At 47.3% G+C, this 19,728-nt stretch overlaps 1 protein-coding gene across 3 annotated transcripts; it reads left to right on the forward strand.

Moving 5' to 3' along the window:
- Window positions 1–4,869: 4,869 nt before the first annotated feature.
- Window positions 4,870–17,907, forward strand: LEMD2 (LEM domain nuclear envelope protein 2). Of its 3 annotated transcripts, XM_074925525.1 has the most exons (11): window positions 4,881–5,582; window positions 5,658–6,255; window positions 6,298–6,487; window positions 7,822–7,862; window positions 8,573–8,648; window positions 9,905–9,981; window positions 10,632–10,711; window positions 13,043–13,188; window positions 14,242–14,343; window positions 14,433–14,535; window positions 15,720–17,907. In XM_074925525.1, the coding sequence occupies exons 1-11, from the start codon at window positions 4,897–4,899 to the stop codon at window positions 15,868–15,870; spliced, it is 2,250 nt and encodes a 749-aa protein (XP_074781626.1). In that variant the 5' UTR covers window positions 4,881–4,896; the 3' UTR covers window positions 15,871–17,907. The 3 variants fall into 3 exon arrangements, with proteins under 3 accessions (XP_074781627.1, XP_074781626.1, XP_074781625.1); XM_074925526.1 differs by lacking the exon at window positions 5,658–6,255 and having other exon boundaries at window positions 4,870–5,152; window positions 6,332–6,487; XM_074925524.1 differs by having other exon boundaries at window positions 4,881–6,487.
- The last annotated feature ends 1,821 nt before the right edge of the window (window positions 17,908–19,728 follow it).

A 19,728-nucleotide genomic window follows, 5' to 3' on the forward strand; every position in this document is an offset into this window, starting at 1 on the left:
TAGCCGCAGAATCAGAAGAGAAAGCGATGTAGCTTGCTAAAGTTAAAAGACTCCACTTATGTAAACGAAATATGTAAAAGAGATTAACAACAAAATCTGAGGTGAGATAATAAAATGCGCAGTATAATTAAATGGAGGATTTGTGTCTTCTTTTCTGCATGCCTCTCAGCCAGATGGCAAGCAGCAAGTGTGGGAAAGAAGAGAAGGGAGGGTTTCCAGTTCTAGAGAATATCACCGTCCTTCTGAGAAGTGCGAAGCATGTTGCAAAGCCTGAGTAATTAATCTTCATGGACTAATAACTTTTAGTCCTCCCTTTTGGCAGTGAGGGAAACCGAGGCAAACATTTACCAGATTTCCTAGGCAAACTGGTGACACAAGTGTAGGATGGGGAGTGTGGGGTGGGGGACCTGGGCTGCCCTAAGCAGGCTCCCTGCTCTGGACGCGGGAGGGCACTCTCTCCCACACTGCTGGGGGAAAGCAGGAGCCCTGATTTGCAGTTCCTACCTGTGCTCTTACCCAGGCGATATAAATCTAAATATCATTGTGGGGAGCACCTTTGTGATGCAAACAGACACAGCATGTGTGAAACAACGCAGAGCTCTGGCCTTATTTCTGCCTCTCAAACAAACCTAGAGGTGAAATCGTAATTCCACTTGAACATATTGCTCTCCATTTACATACCTTTGGTTTATTTTAGAGCTGCTCCTCTATACTGGCAGCAGGAAATCCAACATATGTAAAGTAAGGACAGATGAGACCAATGGTATGTATGTGAGTATATCCAATTTCAATCCAATTTTATCCTCCCAACCTAACACAAATTCTGTTCTCACTGTGGCTCATTTAAATAGCTGTGTTTGTGCTAGAACAACACTCCTCGGTATGCTCTCTGCTGCAAGCCATCCCTTAGGAAAAAAGAAATCACCCAATGTATAATGTAACATCCAGCACAGAGTGGATGCCAGCTTTAACATTTGATTCAAAGGCTCACTCCTAGTCCATGGCCTGATCAGCTCAGTGTAACTCAAAGTTTGCAGGGATTATTGCTGAGGCAGGTTGAGCTATGAAATCACTGTAAATGAGTCTGAGCGAGAGGAAGATAGAAAATAATACATTCCATTAGGCTGAAGGTGAAAGCAACTGCATGTGTTGCTGGGCTATAGGAGCTCAGGCAGTGCAAATCAGTCTGCAGTGGAGTGATATCCATGGGAGACCTGGCATGGACATCACTGGAGGAGCTGCACCACATTTACACCAGACTTTGGCAAGATCAGAGACAAAGTTGTTTGCTTCAAAGGAGGCACTGTTGACTCGTGCCTTCTGAAAGACCTCAACCTCTACCCCAGCCTTAATTTGCCCTGCCATGGGAAAACAAAGAGAGCTTCCCCTTAAGGGGCAAAGTGCTCCTAAAAACCCTACATAAGCTGCACCGCAGGTCAGAGTGTCAAGAGCACCCCTTCTTGCCCAGCTCTTTCACTCAAGCAGGTTCCCAGGCTCCCCTGGGCCATCTAGGAAGGAACGTTGCCCAGTGATAGCAAGGAAGAAAGTGAACATGAGCCTCTTGGATTTGCTTCCTGGACCATCTTCCACCATGGTGATGGTGGGGCTGATGCTGCAGAGACTTCCATAAGGAGATCCACCAGTGTGACTTTGCTGGGATAGCTCCCTCTGCTCTTATGTTTTGACCCAGACAAGCTGCTGCAGAGAAGATCTGCTTTTGTCCCGGCCCTCAGTTGTGCCAATGGCTCTTCGAAGTTGACCCAGCTATAAATGAATTCAGGGATGTATGGCTGGTTGTAGCAGTAGCCGTATGAACCAGGGGGTCCAACAATTCTGCTGTCCAAATAGGTACCAAGGCGCAAGAGGGCCTTCAGCTTTTGGAATTAAATTCCTTCTACTCTCAGGGGCTTGAACAGTGGGAAAGAAGCAGATATTCTTCGGCTGGAAGGAGAAGATGGATGGACCCCAACCATCCTCCCAGGAACGATTCCCACTGTCAGGGCTATATCTCTTGTCAAGAAGCAAAATCTTCTGTTGCAGGACAGATCTGTATCCACAGTGCCCTGGGAGGCTGCTTTGGCAGCCAGCAGCACCTAAGTCCATGTCCGCAAGCAGGTAGGAAGATCTTGCTGCTCTAGAAACCAAACAAGAGTTTCATTGCAGGATGAGCAGCTGAACAGTTGGCGGGAAAGAGGCAGGGAAGGAGGAGAAGGAGGAGAGGAAAAAATGAAATCGGTGCTGACTTTTTAACCTAATAAGAAGCTCATCAGGCTGAGGACATGACATATGATCAGGAGGATGAGAAGCGGTGTTCTTGGGTCACACCTGTGCTGTGGCTGTGAGTGACAGGGTGTTAAATTGGCACAGTCGGTGCCTAAGCAAGATCTGACACTTCCCCTGGTGACATATGCAGGACTGTCGTCCAAATGCCATGGGATAAGAAGAGGGGGTGGGATGGTGGGGTTTTTTTCAGCAGCCCCTCAGTCACGGGTGGAAGGGTTCATCTGCTGCCTGTGCTTTTTGGGGTGCAGCACGCTCCCCTCTTCAAGCACCTTATGAAGATGGTGCAGATCTATTTCCACCCCTCTGCTTACACCAGTCCTGTCTTGATACTTCAAGAGGAGAAGCAGACGGCACAGCACGCCTGCTCTTCCCATTTGATATCTGAGTCACTGCCAGCAGGCCTAAGGCAGCTTCTGGGCTAGCAGGGAAGGTGGAGGCTGTCCCCTCCTCGCTGTCCCATCTTCCCACATCCAGCTCAGGATATTTACAGCCAAGATATTTGAGAGTTACACCGTGGGCTGGGAAACTGGCTTTTCACAGTCGAGCGTCTCTGAGCATCACAGCCCATCTGCAGCATCAGCAAGCCTGTGCTCGCCCCAGCAGCCTTTGCTGCTGCCCAGAGCTGTGGGGATGACGAAGGGGCTGCAAAAAGCAGAAAATCTACCATCAGCCTCATCGTCGGCACTGTGGGCAGGGTGACGGGAACAAATAGTTGATTGTTCATGGGGATACATGCTGTGTCACGTCTGAGAGACAGAGGGCTATCTTCTCCCTCTTTCTTTTCTGTGGTGTCCAGGTACCTTCCAGGGAAGGCAGGGATGCTCCCGAGGGTTGTATTGCGAGGGAGGAAGGGAGAGAGGTCGTGGATTTCTCTCCACAAAGAAGAGGCATCTGTTCCTGCTGAGTGCTGACACTGCCAACCTCCCTTCTGCCAAGGAATCACAGCTTTTCCCCAGCCTTCCAGTTGTCAAACACCACTCCCATGTTCTCCACTCTGAAGGTCACGCAGTGAGGCTGCTGGGCCAGACTCTGTCCTGGTGTAACTTCCCTGACCTCCAGAAACACAAGAAGTTGAAAGGATATTTTGGGGTTTTTGCTATTGTTCTTTTTCTCCAAAACAAGAAGAGTTCACTTACTTCATGGGTTTGTATCAGCTCAGGCTTAGATGCCAGCATACATCTGCATGTCTAGGCAGAGATTCTCCAAACTGAAAGCTGTGAGCGTACAGAAACTGTGTACTAAGAGCATATTCTAATTCAGTATTTATATTAGACACCGCTCCAAATTATTAGCTGTCAGTTGTGCTTTCCAGTTAGTGAGAAGGGGAGGCTTGGTTTAGCACGTTCACACTTCCCATCGGAACTGAGTATGCTCTTTTAATGGGCTCGCTGGCCTCTACTAAGTGTATATTTGTTGTTGCTAACCAAATTAACAAATCTCAGCATCTTGTTGATGCTTTCTTGCATAAATCAGGAAGAGCGAGACGAGCTTTGTCTGGTGCCCTAAACAAGAAGGGCACGGCAACAAAGTGTGTGTGAAAGGAGGAGTATCCCTAAAGAAGTTTTTTTGTTGCAGAGGCAGTTTAGCATCTCCAGCCTCCTGGTAATAAGCACTGGGTGTCCACGCTGAGCTCTCCCGGACCCCCCACCAGCTCCTGCTTGCTGCAGGTCCCATTCCTGCGGGTCCACCAGGTTTCCACCTCTCTGATATCATGTGTTGATCATAAAAATGGTGATGCACAGACAGCCTGCATGCATTCATCACTACTTTTTCATTATCTTTAATTAAATTCTGATATTACGCCACAGTATTTCAGCCACTTTCATTACTTTCTTTATAGGCGGCAGCAGGGAAAGCAATTACTGTACATCACTGCCTTGCCAAAATAAATTTTCAAGTCGAAGCTTGGGTTTGCCTTTTTAGGCTGCAAAGTATGCAAGTAACCTCCTTCCCCAGCAAATATCCTGAGGACCTGGACCCTGATCCTGCTGAAAGTGATGGCAAAGCTCCAGCCTGCTTGATGGGTGCCAGCTCAACAACTTGGCAGCGATGAGAGGGATGAGAAAAATGTGTGTGGGGGAAGAAACTTCTTACTCCTCATAAATGTCCTTAAAAGTGTCAAAATACAGGTGTAGCTTGGTCGGAGTGAGGTGAGAGGTGCTCAACCCACCTGATTGCTCCTGAGCAGGGCTCCACCAGAGTGACTGGGTGGTGACACTGGTTGGCCCCAGATGCTGAGGCTGCTTTTGCCCTTCGCTTTCTCCTTTTCTCCCTCCTTTTCCCTCTCCTGAGATGAGGAACAGTCCCCGCCCTGCGCCATTCCCTCTCTGTGAGGGCCCCGACCTCCCCAACATGGCGGAACCAGCGACCCGCCCTCACAAGATGGCGGCAGCGGTATCCGGGAAGCAGTCCTTTCCCTCGACCTTCTCAAGATGGCGCTCACTCCCCGCCTCCCTTATCAACATGGCGCCCGCAGAGGCGGCCGCGGGGGCCCGGCACTTGCCCTTCTCAAGATGGCCGACCGAGGGGGACGCCCGGCCCCACCCAAGATGGCGGCCCAGCTTCCTTACTCACCGAGAACTTCCGGTGGGGCCTGGTGTCAGCGGCGCGGCCATGGCGGACCTGACAGACGCGGAGCTCCGGAAGGAGCTGATAGCGCTCGGGTACCGGCCGGGGCCCATCACCGCCACCACCCGCAAAGTCTACATCAAGAAGCTGGGCTGCCTGCGGGCCGAGGTGGCGGCGGCCAGGCGCAGGGGCCACGGCCCGCCATCGAGCCCGGCCCGCACCTCCGCCAGGCCGCAGCAGGCCTCGCCCTCGCGGCACCGCTCCGACTTCAACCTCAGCCCCGTCGGGGCCGCCCACGACAGTGAGGAGGAGGAGGATGAGGAGGAGGAGGAGGAGGAGGAGGAAGGGGGGCAGCAGCCCGCGTCCCGCTGGGGGACGTCTGGGGAGGGTGGCGGGCTGTCCTGGGGGGACTCCCGGGGGTCCCCCCCGGGCCGGGGCGGAGGCCTCGGCTCCAGGGCTGAGGGAGGCCTGTCCCGGGACAGCTTTGGGGGGCTGACCCCCTCAGCCCAGTGGGGGACGTCTGTAGAGAGAAGTGGAGGGGCCAGAGCCGGGCTGGGGGCATCCCTGGGTGGGCTGAGCTCCCCTTCCCAGTGGGATACATCTATAGAGAGAAGTGGGGGGCTTGGGGCTGGGCAGGGGGCGTCCCTGGACGGGCTCGGGGCGATGAGCACCCCTTCCCAGTGGTACGCCTCTGCGGAGAGAAGCAGGGGGCTCAGCACTGGGCTGGGGACGTCCCTGGATGGGCTTCGGGGGCCAAGCTCCATGTCCCAGTGGAGCACATTTACAGAGAGAGGTGAGGAGCTCAGTGCTGGGTCAGAACCATCCCTGGATGGATTTCGGGGCTCCTCATTGCAGTGGGGTACATCAGCAGAGAGAAGTGGGGGGCTCAGCACTGGGTTGAGGCCGTCCCTGGACAGGTTTCGGGACTCAAACTCCGCGTCCCAGTGGAGCACATCTGCAGAGAGAAGTGGGGGGCTCGGCAGTAGGGCTGGGTCAGGGCCATCCCTGGATGGGGTTGGGGGGCTGAGCTCCACGTCTTCCTGGGGTACCTCCACAGGCAGAGGCGGGGGGCTCAGCTCCAAACCCCTTTCCAGCGATGAGAGTGGGAGTCTGAGGTCCAGGAGGCATTGGGGCATGTCGGAAGGACGGGCTCAGTGGGAGACAGCAGGGGAAAGGAAAGGGCTCTCCTCTAACAGCTCGTGGAGGCGGGAAAGTGAGGTGACCCCCAGCTCCCACTGGGGCACCTCAGCAGGACCTGGAGGGTTGAGTCACCAGTTTGGGAGAGGGAAAGGGGACTTGGCTCCCAGTGTTCGGAAGGAGGCAGACAGGGACCTGAACCCCAGCAGCAGGGGAGGGGGACTGCTCCGGCATTTCTCATGGAGGTCTAGGGGCGATAGAGGGCTGGCCTCAGGGAGCTGGTGGGAAGCGTCAGGAGCAGGGCAGCAGGGAATAACCTCCCGCACTCACTTGTTGCGGTCAGTCCCCAAGCAGCAGACAGAGGGAAAGGGCAAAGGCCTCGAGTACTACCTCTCCCAGTTCCTTTGCCTCGCCAGCTTTGTGCTGCTGCTGATTTTTCTGGGCATCCTCGTGGTGAAGATGATTGGGTCAAGCTGGCTTGACAGGAGAGAGGATAACTGTACGTGCACTGTTTTAATCCTTTTTTTTTTTGCTTTCCCCTTACTGCTTCCAACTGCTTCCATCAGCATCATGTTTATCGCTTTCATTGCTGTAACCTGACATCTCTGCTTCTGTCCCCATTTCCATCTCCCCTTGTCTGTGGGAAACCTTGTTAGTCTTGGGAAGTAAGTCAAGTGTGTTTTTTTTCAAGTGAGTTTGGCCTTCAGTTATTCAAAACCATGAGTTTTATGGAGAGTGACATTCCTGCTAGGCCAAGGATGTATTTTATGATTGTCCATTGTGTAACATAACGTCTGTGTAATGGCCCATTGTGTGGTTTTAATGTTAGCCTCTGCACAGCACAGCCCTTTGTGGCCTTTATCCCAGCCATATGAGAAATACAGCGGTTGAATTGGTACTTGGGCACTTCAGGTGTGGCAGAGCTTCGATGAGAAATGAAAAGGGGCTTCCCCATCACCTGGTTTTTAAAACAGAGTTCCCCAGCTAGAACAAGTGGAAATACTGGCATTTCAGAGCTTTGAACTGAAAGAAGAAAGGGTTTGGGGTGTGGTTGGGAAGGTGTGAGTCCTGCAACTCGGCACTCTGTGCCTGTCTGTGTTTGTGCATTTTGCATGGCCTGGGAAAGCTGTTTCCTGCTTTCTCAACATTGGAATAAAACTGTCCAATGTCAGTGAATTTCTGATGCGCCTTTTACAACTTTGTTAGATATTTTGAAATACCAATGGTATTTTGAAGCAAGAAATCTTGTGGCACAGCTGCAAATTCTTTAAATTCTCGGGGAGTTAAGATTGCTAGAAGGTACTGCATGGTGGACCGACGGCCAGTATATATCCAGTTGTCGGAGTGGGAGGGGGCTGTTAAACCGGAGGCCATAATCTGCAGAGCTTACAGCTCCAACTAAAATAAATCCTCTGCTTTTGCCTTGAGGAGGCTTGATTTAAATCTCTGTTATCACCGTGATATTTCAGGTGACCGTGGCGTGCAGTGAATGGCATTACTAGATTGTAAAAGATCAGTGCAAAGCAGTGGGTAGTAGAGGAGCACGAAACGTTTACTTAAAAGGAGCTGTTAAAACATTCAGACCCCAGTTTTTACTTTCCAGCTGAACAGGGTTCCTCATTTGCACCTGTTTTATTTGTTTTGCTTTCAGTGCTGCCTACCAAAGCATCACTTTAAATGTGCTATTTGCATAGCACGGTACTGTGTAGTGTGAGATTAAGAATAGTAGAATTGGACTTTAAAGTAGAGCCTTCTTTTAAAAAGTTAATTACTTTTTTGATGAAAGCTCTTGTTTTGCAGCCAGCTAACTTGCCCTCCGCTTCTCTCTTATAGTTAATCTCTTGCCTGTGGACTGTGACACAAGAACAGATGATGTAAGCATATATTTATTTATCTTTGAGTATTGTGGATGGGGGATTTTCACAGAGGAGTAATTATTCTAGGTAACTTCCACCAGTATCAGTATCGCTGTAAAAATATTACTTCTGTCATTTTACAGAAAAAAAAATTGTGATTTGATGAGTTGGAATTAATGGGCCAGATTAAATTTGGACTGTATATGAGACTTCAAAAGATAAAAATTTAAATTCCCAATTATGTGAATCAATTTCTCTAATAGTTGTAACAGAATTGATATTGGTTTGCATTAAAGCTGTGTTCAGCTTTAACAATAGGAGATTTAATCCAACTAATTCCCTGAATTCCATCATGAAGCGTTTGTACAGCCCTGTTTCTTTTATCCTAATGTGTTATTAGGAGAGATAAAGTTTTGTATTGGGTTCAGAGTTAGGCTTAGTCTCCTGTGATGTTCTGGAGGCAAAGAATCCATCTGTGGTCGGTCAGCGGGGACGTCTGGTGGTGCATTTGGGGCTGGGGGAATTGGTGGCACTCTCAGAGGATGTGCTAGCTTGTTTTTGACTCAGAAAGTGTAGATCTTTGCTGCAGGTGTGTTTAATTTGAACTAGTGGTGCATGACTGAGCCAGACCCCACTGCTGGTATTTTGCTTCGGTATTTTTAGCTAGTCTGACCCCTGTCCTGTTACTGCCAGTCTGTTCATGTCTGTTACCTGTTTCTGACTTTCAGTTCTGTCAAGCTAAACAGAAGGAGGTAATAATGAACATACTGCACGAGCTGTATAACTACTTGTCCATACAAGCTGGTAAGTTCCAATTGTCATTATAAAACGCTTACAAGCATTCAGCAAACTGCCTCTCCCAGCTGTCTGAACATTTTTAACCTCAGTTTGAAGAGAGGGGTTTATGGAACAGTCAGTTCCACTTGAAGAGCTCTGAGAAAGTCAGGTAATAGAAAAATAGGAAAAGATGTGTTTATTTTTATTCTGAACAGTGCTTAGCTAATGCATTCATATCAGTGTGCTCTTGTGGAGTGGTCCTTATTTGCACTTGATGTATTGGGGATTTGAGGTGGAAGTATTCAGTTTTATGGTTCTTTCCTACCAGCATCTTGAAATTGTCTTCAAGACTCTCAGAGCCAGTAAGTGTAAGATGATGTGTTCTTACAAATAAAGTTAAAGTGACTTAAGAAATTGCCAGCTCTCTACTGAAATGTGGCAGCTGATCATGAGTGCCTCTTTTCTCAGTACAGAATGAGACAGGCTTTCTTAGCTGAGGAGCTAACCGAGCACAGTAGTTCAGCCAGTCTCTACTAGGTATGAGCAACTCTGCTCCATAACTAGTATTTTGTGATGGAGGAGGCTGCTAGAAATTCAGTGTATGACTAGAAACTTATTCAGCAAGATGTGTGACAGTGTTAATCAGTAAAAGTGCTTAAGTTCCATTTTCTAGATTTCAGATCTCAACAAGGCTGAAGTCTTTAGATACTTAAGCTTCCCAGAATTTCTAAGTCTTTTCAAATCAGACTTCGGCACCTGCAGAATTTCCACCAGTTTTACAGAGGCTCTCAGCACATTTGTTTAGTCAACTTTGTGAAGCAAGATATAGAAGCTTTAGTTCCTTGCCAGCATTTCTTTGCCTGGGTAAAAAGTAGGTCTGCAATTTAGGCTCCTTGGAAGCATTTTGAATGATGATCATTAATTCCAACACCACAGTCATTGATACTTGATGGAAGGAGCCCCTCTGCAGGGCATTAGGTCAGAGAGGTGGTTATGTACTCTGCAAGGGGGAGAAACAGTATTTTTTCCCCTCGTTCTGTGTTGAGTAGCTCACTCACTGAAGCATGAGGTTTGATTGCCCTTATCCAACCTATATGCAGTGGCTGAGCATTTTATTAATAGTCATAATCATATCTGCCTACAGTATCAATCTTACCTTGTAATCATTTTGCTCAGAGCTACAGCAGATTTTAAAGGATAGCATTTCCAGACAGTTTAGTGTACTTCTGAACTGTTCAAGGGCTTTTTTTCAAAACATTATTTCTATTTGACGTTTTTACCAGGTAATTTTGAATGCGGAAACCCTGAGAATCTGAAAAGCAAATGCATTTGGGTTAGTGAAGCGAAGGATCATGTGGTGGTGAGTAGGCTGTGAACAGCTATTGTTATAACATAGTGCTTAGTCTCTTATAAGGCAATAAATAATAGATACTAAAGCAATTCGCCATCTGTTTTACTTCCTCATCCTGTTTTGATTCTTTCCCATTTCTCTAGCTTCCCCTTTGGCCAGTCCTGTTCTCAGCAGTTCTTTTGAAAATAATCTTCTCCAACATCTCTGATTCAGCCCCTGTAAATCTAACTTAATGGTTTGTTTTTTCACTATAGTCATCAGTCTTGTGAAACCAGAAATTTCCCTGGATTGAGGGCTGGGCAGAAGAAGGATTTTTCTATACCCCAAAGTGTCAGAAGACAGACTGCTTTGATCTAGCATTCCATTTCTTTCATGGTAAACTGTCAGTAAGATTATGTTGTATTTAGTGGTTAGTCTTAACAGTCTGGGATAGTGTTATTTCACAGAGTGCTTCGTGCATCATCTACCATAGTCAGAAGACTTTAGTCCAGACAGACCTTCAGATTTAGTTCTCCTTCCTCCAGTTTGCAGAACTACGATAAGAATTAACCTAGGGACAGGCTGTATAGAATGAATTCTCCCACTCCTGTAATGAAATAACGTTATTTAGTATTTTAAATGAATGGAGAACTAATCATCTTTTGGATTCTTCTGAACAGAATGTAACTGGTAGTTCCCCACGGAAGTTTGAAGCTGCCCTGCACTGGATACTAAACAGTAACAAGGATTTAGGAATATGGTAAGTGCAAGTCCACTGTGTCAAAGTTACATTTTCTGGTGTTGGCTGATACATAATTTGACATCCTCTGTCGTGTGCCCTAAAAGCTCCCATACCTTGTTAGATTCCAGAAGATAATCTGCTATTGGCTTTGTCAGTGCTTGCTGGGCGAGCTTCCAAGTGAAAAGTACAGCCCTGCAGCAAAAATTGGCAACTGAGCTCATTCCCTGGGAGTCTGTTTCCCAGCCTTTGCACTGGGGGACATGGCGTTCACGAACGCGCTGGTCTTGCAGATGAGGCGTAAATGTGAGGTCAGGGCTGCTTCTGGCTATCAGTGGTTTAGAGGTGATGGTCCTGGTGGCCTGCCCACGCTCCTGCAACTACAACAACACTGCTTAAACTTTCCCTTTTAGTCCCTTTTCCCAAGATGACTTTTCTTCGGTACAGTTACTGGAGAAAGCTTCGGTATTGGTGGAACTGCATCCTTTGACCAAAGGGTTTATTGCACAGCAAAGCACCCTCTTCAGTAAAGAATGTCCCCTGTGCTTTGGGATCTTTTGGAGCAAGTCCCAGTGAGGAGGAATGGAAAATGGATTGTTGAATGGTACCTTTTCTTTGGTGTCAGTTTTCTGTCTGGCAGAACACACAGTACGTGTTAAAATGAATGGTTTGACGATGTAGGGTCTGGGTCGGTCATCAGTGGGGCCTTTTTCTCTTGGGTTTCTTAGCTAGCAGTCTTCAGTACGTGAGAAATAGCAGAAATACTAGTTCTTTCAGGTAAAAAATACAACATTCAGGCCATGACCTAATGAAAGACTCCTATCCAGAGTCCGCAGACATCATTATCTTCCTCCGGAAAGTGTGGGCTGCCTCCAGTCTGTGTTAACTCTGAAGTCTAACATTTGTTTGCATTTTAACATTGCTAAATGTATCTGTGATTAAATGAATTGTAACACTAGTAACGCTGGAGTTGGTGGGCATAGGTTGTTTGAATTCCCACTGCTTGATTTTTCTCTAAAAAATTTCTGCAGCTGCCGCTGTGATCTAAGGATCAGACAGTGTCTACTGCTTTGATTATTGGCGTGTGACAAATCCACAGGACAGGACATAGCTTCTTTAGTGGCAGGTTTGGATTTGTAGGTGGGCTGGGATCCAGAGTTCTAAAATTCATGTTTTTATACAGGAGCAGGGCTCATGTCATGAGCCGTGTGATACAATATACTCCCCCTTTTTTTTTTTTTTCGTCATAATTAGCAACTCTGCCGGCTGTTGGCCGAATGGATCCACTTTCACCAAGTCTGCATAGCGTGCAGAATGAGTGTTCAGCATGCTCAAAAACCTGCCAGTGGCATTTTTAGCAAACGCTACATGAGATTATTTTTCTAGGTGCTAGTCTGAGAGGCAGAACTGAAAATGAGCTCTGCACTGGGTGATTCTGCTGCATATTTTAAATATTTTCATGGAATTTGGGTTGTAAATAAGACAAGGGGGTGGGAAACAACTGTGTGTCTCCAGCTACTGTAGAATCCAGTAACCAAATAGAAGCTGCCAGCAGTTTGTGAGCTGTGCACTAGTAAATTAAGAAAACGTCTTTGTCTAATAGGTTATTCATTGCAAATGTAGAATGAATTAGTAGCTTAAACAAATGAAATCCCCTTTAGTCCAATTCCTCTGAATCTGATGGCTCTCACTTGGATTACTCGATGCCTGTTGGCTAAGTGTATCTAATAAGGAAACCACATCAGTGTAGATCTGTATACAAAGAAGTGAGTTAAAAGCGTATCGGATAGCACAGCAGGTGTGTAGAGTGATTTTGCAGGAGGATGTGTTATCGATTTTGCCATGAATGCTTTCCGAGGGTGTGTCTGTTCTCACCGCAGATACAGCTGATGCATTGTCACTTTTCTAGCTAAACTGTTTATGCTCATCTGTACTGAGGAAAACAGCAAAACCTCCACAGACGTTCAGAGTCTCCCTCAACTGCTCGCTCTGCAATTGCTGATGAGTGACTCAGTAAACATTTCCATTTCTCTGTGCTGGGAGGTGGGAATCCAATTTAAAGTTTAATCTTCTGCACGCTGAGAGGTGCTGTCAAAGAGTCTGCAGAGGGAGACTTCAGTTTACCAGTGGGAGTTCCAGCCCTGCTGCCTTTTCTAAAGCCATATCCATTCCTTGCTAAGCAGCCAGTCCCAAAATGTTCTGGAAGGACGAGCTGCAAGGATGTTGGTGTATTTTCTATGTGGTGTACAGAACGAGTTACTGCATCCGCAGTCTGTTCTCCCTGTCTTGATTAAAGACTGCAGTTGGAGTGTCTGCTCTCTTCAGTGAAGATTTTCTGCCTCTTCCCATCAGGTTGAAAGGCAGAGACCTTTCGGAACCAGTTACCAGAATGGAGGAAGTGTTCTGTCTTGAATCAGCCCATCCTCAGATGGGGCTCGGCTGCCGTTTCCGTCGGGCAGTGGTCACAGCCATTATGAACCTTTTCCTGTTTTTCTGGAGTAAGTCATCAGTGTTAGTAATCAGCTTCTTCCCCCTCTAGCTGTAGCGATGAACTCGTGCATGCACATGCATTCTCCCAGCCATATGAAATTACTAACAGAGATGAAATAAATCTGCTGATGAGTTAATTTCTAATTAACCTTTGTTCTGGCAGCAGAGGGAGACCTGTAGACCTGCTCTTGTGCTGTGAGCACTTAACACTTACTTTAAATCAGCAAGCTGATTAGCTCTCTGGGTATTCCTCAAGTACTCATTACTATGGTCTGCAAAATAAGTATGTTAACCTACCTAAAAGATTCGGGTTTTTCCTTCTTTTCTTGCACTAAGCTACAAAGTCTTCTAGCCTCTTTAATAATGACTTGTAGCATTTCAGTGGTAGAGGTTTTATTGGAATAGTCTGTTATGCCCCAGCTGAGACAGAGGTCTTACTGAGTGAGGTGATAACAAGAGATGAGTGTTGACTGGAAGAGTTTATAATCTAGCCAGACAAGGTGGGGGTGAGAGGGGATAGTTATGTTTATTGTAAAGACTGAGATACTAAAGTTAGCTCATGTCGTAATGGGGGCATTTGTCAATGCTAAACCTTCAATATAGATCTCCTGAATTTCAGGCTGGCGCTGAAGCCCCAGGCTTTATTTCCTTATCAAGCAGCTATCTTCGGAGCAGTGAAGCTTGACAGTCTCCCTAAGTGGTTATTGTGGGGGAGGCCTCTAGCGAAGAGATAACTCTGGGATTTAGAGAATTGAAGCCCTGTGGTTGTATTGAGGTTTCTGGCGGGGTGGGGAGGGAAACTCCATGATGAGGCCTCCCGACCACCTCTTCCCACATCCACGCGTGCTCTTCTGCTGCAGGTGTTGTCAGTACTGAGGTTTTTGCAGGGTGCAGCTGTGCTGGTAAACAAAATGAATGGCTTGGATTCAGTTCCAAGCAGGCCTGGGTAGCAGGGAGTGAAAGCTGCCTCTGGGGACAGGTGGCATCGGAAATAAAACTGCTAGCATCCAGCAAGTACACATCTTTCAGTTACTGAATTCCGTTTGGTTTTATTCTTCTAGGTCTGATAACTCTTTGGGGGATCCTGATCTTCCTTAGATATCGCTGGCGGAAGATGGAGGAAGAGGAACAAGCCATGTATGAAATGGTGAAGAAGATCATAGGTAGAATCCAGTAGCTCTGTGAATGCAAGTAACCCTGTTCTCCTCTGCAATGTTGAGGTTTCTCACTGTTTTGTCCTCCTGCCCTCCAGCTGTTGTCCAGGACCACTATAAGGAATGGGAGCGGAATTTGGAGCGTTACCCCTATGTTGGTATTTTCCATGTTCGGGACAGCCTCATCCCTCCTCAAAGCAGGTGAGCTGAATTTTATTCATTAAGGAGGGCTGTCAGCATGATATTCTTCAGCTCAGTTAAGAAATGCAGTTACGGGGCAACAGACCATGAGCAGACAATTGATGGGAAGCTGGACTGCAAGAATAGTGTGTCTGTCCTTTCAGTTTATAAAGGATTTTGACATAACTCAGGCTATGTCGTAACCTGCTGCAGATTAATGTGACAGTCCCAGGGCTGATGTTTTGTGCAGTCACACAGGTGTATTGTCATTGTTCTATCAAACAGTAATTGGATTTTGTTTTGCTTGGGCATGGAGCATCTGATTTTCTCCCTTTCATCTAATGTGCGTTGGGTGCTATCCTCTTTTCTCAGCCATCGTACCTTATTCTCCTGACAGGTGCTGGGCTTTTCAGAATAAACCTTCCAATGCGTTGAACAGGGCATTGGGAGGCTCTTCTGAAGTGCTTCTGTATGTCACTGCCTGGAAAATTACCAGTTTGAGTTGGGCAGCTTGAAAGGGAGATGGAGCGAGATGGGTGGTTTTGGTGCTTTTTCAGAAGGGAATTGTGATCGGGATAGTTGCTCCATGGGTGGTGGGGCCGGAGGCCTGCAGCCTGGTTCTTGGTGGTTTATGTGCCATTTGCTCCATCTCTGTAGGACCGTTTCTTGTGTTTTGGCTAAACGGAGCTACTTTGTTCTCCTGACAGCACAGAACGCTACGTGTGCTGCACAGTTTTAAACATCCTCACTCTTTATCAGTCGCAAAACTCCTTTTCGTACTGGTGGTAATTTCAGATGTTTTGAACTGATGTCTGTGTGTGTGGTGCCCAGAATTACTAGACATTGATTCAAAACCGGGCTGGACTTCCCTGGTCTGAGGTCTCCCTGCAGGCAGGAAGGGTGAGGGCAATTTGCTAATCGAGCCCCTTCGCAATACGAATTGAGCTTGAAATTCAGGGCAGTCATCAATTACTGGTACTGACAGACGGTCTCCTCTTCCCAACTGCCCAGCAGGACTTGTGTTTTCATGTCCTGGCCTGAAATTGCTTCTAAACCAGAATTCAGGTTTAATCTCCTTTCCTGTCTGCACAGGGAACAGGAGGCAGCTAGCAGTAGCTTGACCAGCAGCTGCAATTGCTGTAAGCAGGAAAGCACAATGAGGATATGATTCTAATGTATTTTCTTTTTGTTGCTGTTTCTTGCAGAAAAAAAATGAAGCGGGTCTGGGAGAGAGCTGTGGACTTTCTGGCTTCAAATGAGTCACGGATTCAGACGGAGTCACACAGAGTAGCAGGAGAAGATATGCTTGTGTGGAGATGGACTCAACCTTCTTACTTCTCAGATTCAGAGCACTGAAGAGGAGCAGAAGTTGAGCAACTGTTGCTGTGGACCTCTGCAAGGGGACAGTCTGTTCTCTGGTGGTGGGAAAGAGCAGGTCGTGGTCCTAATCTCCTAGAATCGGGGATTGCACATATCTGTTTGCTCTTCTTTCTGAAAATCTTCACACACAAAAATTCAGGGCAATAATGTTGGCTTGGAAAGAAGATGGGCTTGAGCTGGTGGGAAGCTAGAATTGCACCAAAGTTAGCCTTCCAGTGGGTATCTGGCTTCCGTAGGCAAGCAAACCTAGAACAACTTTTTTAAAAAGAAAAAGGAAAAAAAAAAAAGCATACCTAATATTGAGGGACTTAGGATCTCTCTGACAAAGCTTAGGTGTTTAAAATTTGACCTCAATTCTGCAAAGGCCATCTGGTGGCAACGTCCATCAGGGAATGTGTTTAAAGAAGATTAGCATTTCCCATGGAAACATGAGGGTGGCAGTTAAGATACATTTTGTTAGAATTTGGTTTTATCCGTACTAAAAGTGATGAAAGCACTTGCTGTTTCCTAGTGAGGAAAATGTTTTTGTCGGCTTCACCCTTTAAAAATGGGGGAAAGAGGGAAAAGTCAGGTGAAGGTAGTCCTAGAGGGAGGGCAGTCTGATGTGCCTTGGTGGTTTGGGCTGGGTTGGGTGGGATGGAGGAGTGGTCGTGACCCTGTTACACCTTTTAAGTCTGCATTCTGTGTGCTTTACCATTTCTGGGGCGGGGTGGGGGGAATTTGGGTGGAAAATAAAGGATATAGGAAGCTTCAGAAAGCGCTTTCTTGCGGCTGCAGCCAGGGGGACTGCTTCATGGGCTATTAAAGAGCAGCTTTGGAAAAGTTATTAGGGCTGAATGTACATGTTTATCCTGGGCAGCTGCAATGTGTGTGCTGTGTGTCAGAGCAGAGCTGTACCACGCGGGGAGTGGCCGTACAGGGACTGCCCAGGCAGTGTTTCTGCGGCCCCGTGATAGGTACAAGGAGCAGTGATCAATCCTCTGTTCGTGCTGCAGGCGTTGTGTTTTGTATCTATAATCGTTTGGTTACTTAAGTTCCTTTTTATGTCCAGCAAATGAGTGTTTGTTTCAAAGAAAATAGCACCAGTGTGTGGCAGTTTAGGCTAGGCAGAGATACTGCTAATCTGCTCTTCCCAATGCTGTAAACCAGCTGTCCAGCTCCCCACAAAGTCAGCAGGGACCAAACTCATCTCTGGCAGAAGCCAGGAAAACCCACGGAGAGAAGCCAGCCTTGATCTGAACCCGTGTAGGCAGGGGACGACGTTGCCTTGGCCCCGACGCTGGATGCATGGTGAGCTTCCTCCCCAGGCTCTGCCTCGGCTGAGGACGGTTCCCGAGCCCTGGCTCCCCGCTTTCCAGGCCGGGGAGGCCACGTACAAGCTGGCTCCCCGCTCGCCTCCCGGGGTGCAGCCCGTGCTCTGCGCCCCGCTGCTGCCTTCGGTGGGGTTTGCTGCCTCTGCACCCCGCAGGCTGCTGGGGGGGGGACTGCAGAGAGTCCTCACGTGCCTCCTGCCCATGGTCACCAGCCCCAAGGAGTGGAGAGAGCAGATTTCTCCAGGAACTAAACACGGGGAGGTGTTTCCCATAAAATGGGAAACACCCTGAGTGGAGCTGACTCTTACCCCATATTTTCTTTTTGGTTGCAAAGGTAGGGTGTTTGGGCAGAAGAAGACTCAGCAGCTGTCTCAAAGACAATGACCAGCTTCTTCCACTGTTAATAAAATAGGGGGTAAAGTGAGGGCAGCTTAATTCTTCTAAAATGCTGTAACAAGATCCTCACTGCTGCCGTAGAAATTTTCGCAAACACCAGTGCCTACATTCTTAAGCCTTTTTAAAACATTTGTGGGGTTTGGGTTTAGCTTTTTTAATCCGTCCAAATTCAGGAGTGAAGAGTCAGGCATTGCAGTCATCTTTTTTTGTATTAAAGTTGTTTTTGTAGAATAAATTTTACTGGCTTGGTGCTGTTTATATGTCCGATTTAGCTCTGTAAATCCATATATAATAAATTTATTACAAATAATTCGTTATATTTATTTTTATTGAGAAGTCACAGATTGTTCCAAGGGCTTTCACTCAGGCAGATCAAATAGATCCTGCTCTGGGAGCTCACGGTTTCTAAGAATAAGACTGAAGATGGCATGGGGATTGCATGACAGCCTAATGAGACAGCGTGGATCCTTGTGACGCTCGGTGAACTCTCCGTAATAGCCGGCAGGCTCACGTGTTTGGTTGCAAATGAAATCTGTGTTTTGGGAATAGCTGGCATTAAGCAGAGGTGTGTATGAAAAGCAGTTCGCTTGTTTAGCTGCATTTTGTAGTGACTGACAGCTTGGAGGGTTGTAAAACTGTAAATATTAGTTTAGCAGGTTGCTCAGTATTCCTGTGGCCCGTAATAAAGCAGTTATTTAAAGCAGAGAAAGGGATGGTGCAATACGTCTGTGGTAACTGAGTGAGGGTGCCTCAAGCTTCATGTGCTTTGAGCTTGTTCTCTGAAAGGCAGATCCCTCTCGCCTTGGGTGTCTGAAGTCAACAGCTGCTGCAGAAAATCTTGACTGTGCTCCAAGCTGCTGATCTGTGATGTGGCATCCTCAGGCCGTGGTGAGCTCGCCTGTTTTTCTGGGATGTGATCTGAAGTGCCAGGTGATGGTGTAGGAAGACTGGGAAGTAGTAAGGGAAGTGTTGGATATGGTGCTGCAGTGGGATGGATGTCCCTTCCCACCCTGGCTCCCAGGCTGTTGCTTGGCACTGGACACATCGCTTCCCTCCCTGTGTCCCAGGGGTTAATGAGCTTTAAGCCCGGCTTTTACAAAGCACTGTAAAAAGGGGGATATTTGTCAAGGAAAAAGGCAAAAAGTCAAGTCTGAGACCATTTACCAGATCCCCAGGGTTTCCAAGGTTGCCTGGTGAGTAGAAGACACCTAAGCACATCTTGATGGTAAATCTGAGATGTCTTTAGGGTCCGTTTCCTTGAGTGTTTTTAATTCCTCTCTCACCTGAGTGCCAGTGACTCAGAACACGTGCTTCCGCGAGTTTCAACTTCAAAGTCTTCTGACATGGCACGAGTAGTCCATGAATCATCATTGTGTAACTTCTGTGGACATGGTTGACTCATGTTTGGTTAGAGAAAGGTTTAATTACTCTCGTAGTGTAGGTCTGAAGGACAAAGGGGGACATTTCAACTGGCACAGGAGGAGGTTGGCTCCGTGGCTGCTGTGGAAGTCGGTGGGAGCTGGCTGCCCCCTCCCTGGCGTTGAGTTGTTGCTAAGGTATGAGAACAAAAGGCAACGCAAGGCTAAATCTCTCCTCCGAACCTGCATTCCTGTTCAGATGCTTTTACCCAGTCTAGGTTGCTAAGTTACAGCTGAAATATATTCAAGGTTAGGAAATAGTCTTCAGTTTGGTGTAATTACACGTGCCAGAGGATGTTTGCTTTCAGCCACGCCGCCATGATATTTTCTGTGATAGTCTTCCCCCCTTGTCCCTCCTTTCGTTTGCTATCTTGAGAGCAGAGACTAGTTCCATGCCACGCTCACTGCCAAGCTCCTGCTTGCTCTGTACAAACAGGATTGATAATTTTGGTGGTACTAGCAGTTTTCCCAGAAGCCCAGGGCCATTCAAAGAAGAGGGAATAGGTGAGTTCTTCATCCTCCTGCCCTGATCTTACAACTTATATTCGCTCAACCAGAGTTGCTAACGTCCCTCTCCCACTTTCTTGCAAAGTATTACGTTTCTATAAATAAATTCTCCGACGGTGGGCTGATAAAGCCATCGCATCCCCTTACTGTCAGAAAGGAAAATATGTACCAACAAGGAATCTAAAATAAAATTTGCCCTT

Source organism: Athene noctua, chromosome 23 (genome assembly GCF_965140245.1).
Source record: "Athene noctua chromosome 23, bAthNoc1.hap1.1, whole genome shotgun sequence".
In the NCBI taxonomy this organism is placed as follows: Eukaryota; Metazoa; Chordata; class Aves; order Strigiformes; family Strigidae; genus Athene; species Athene noctua.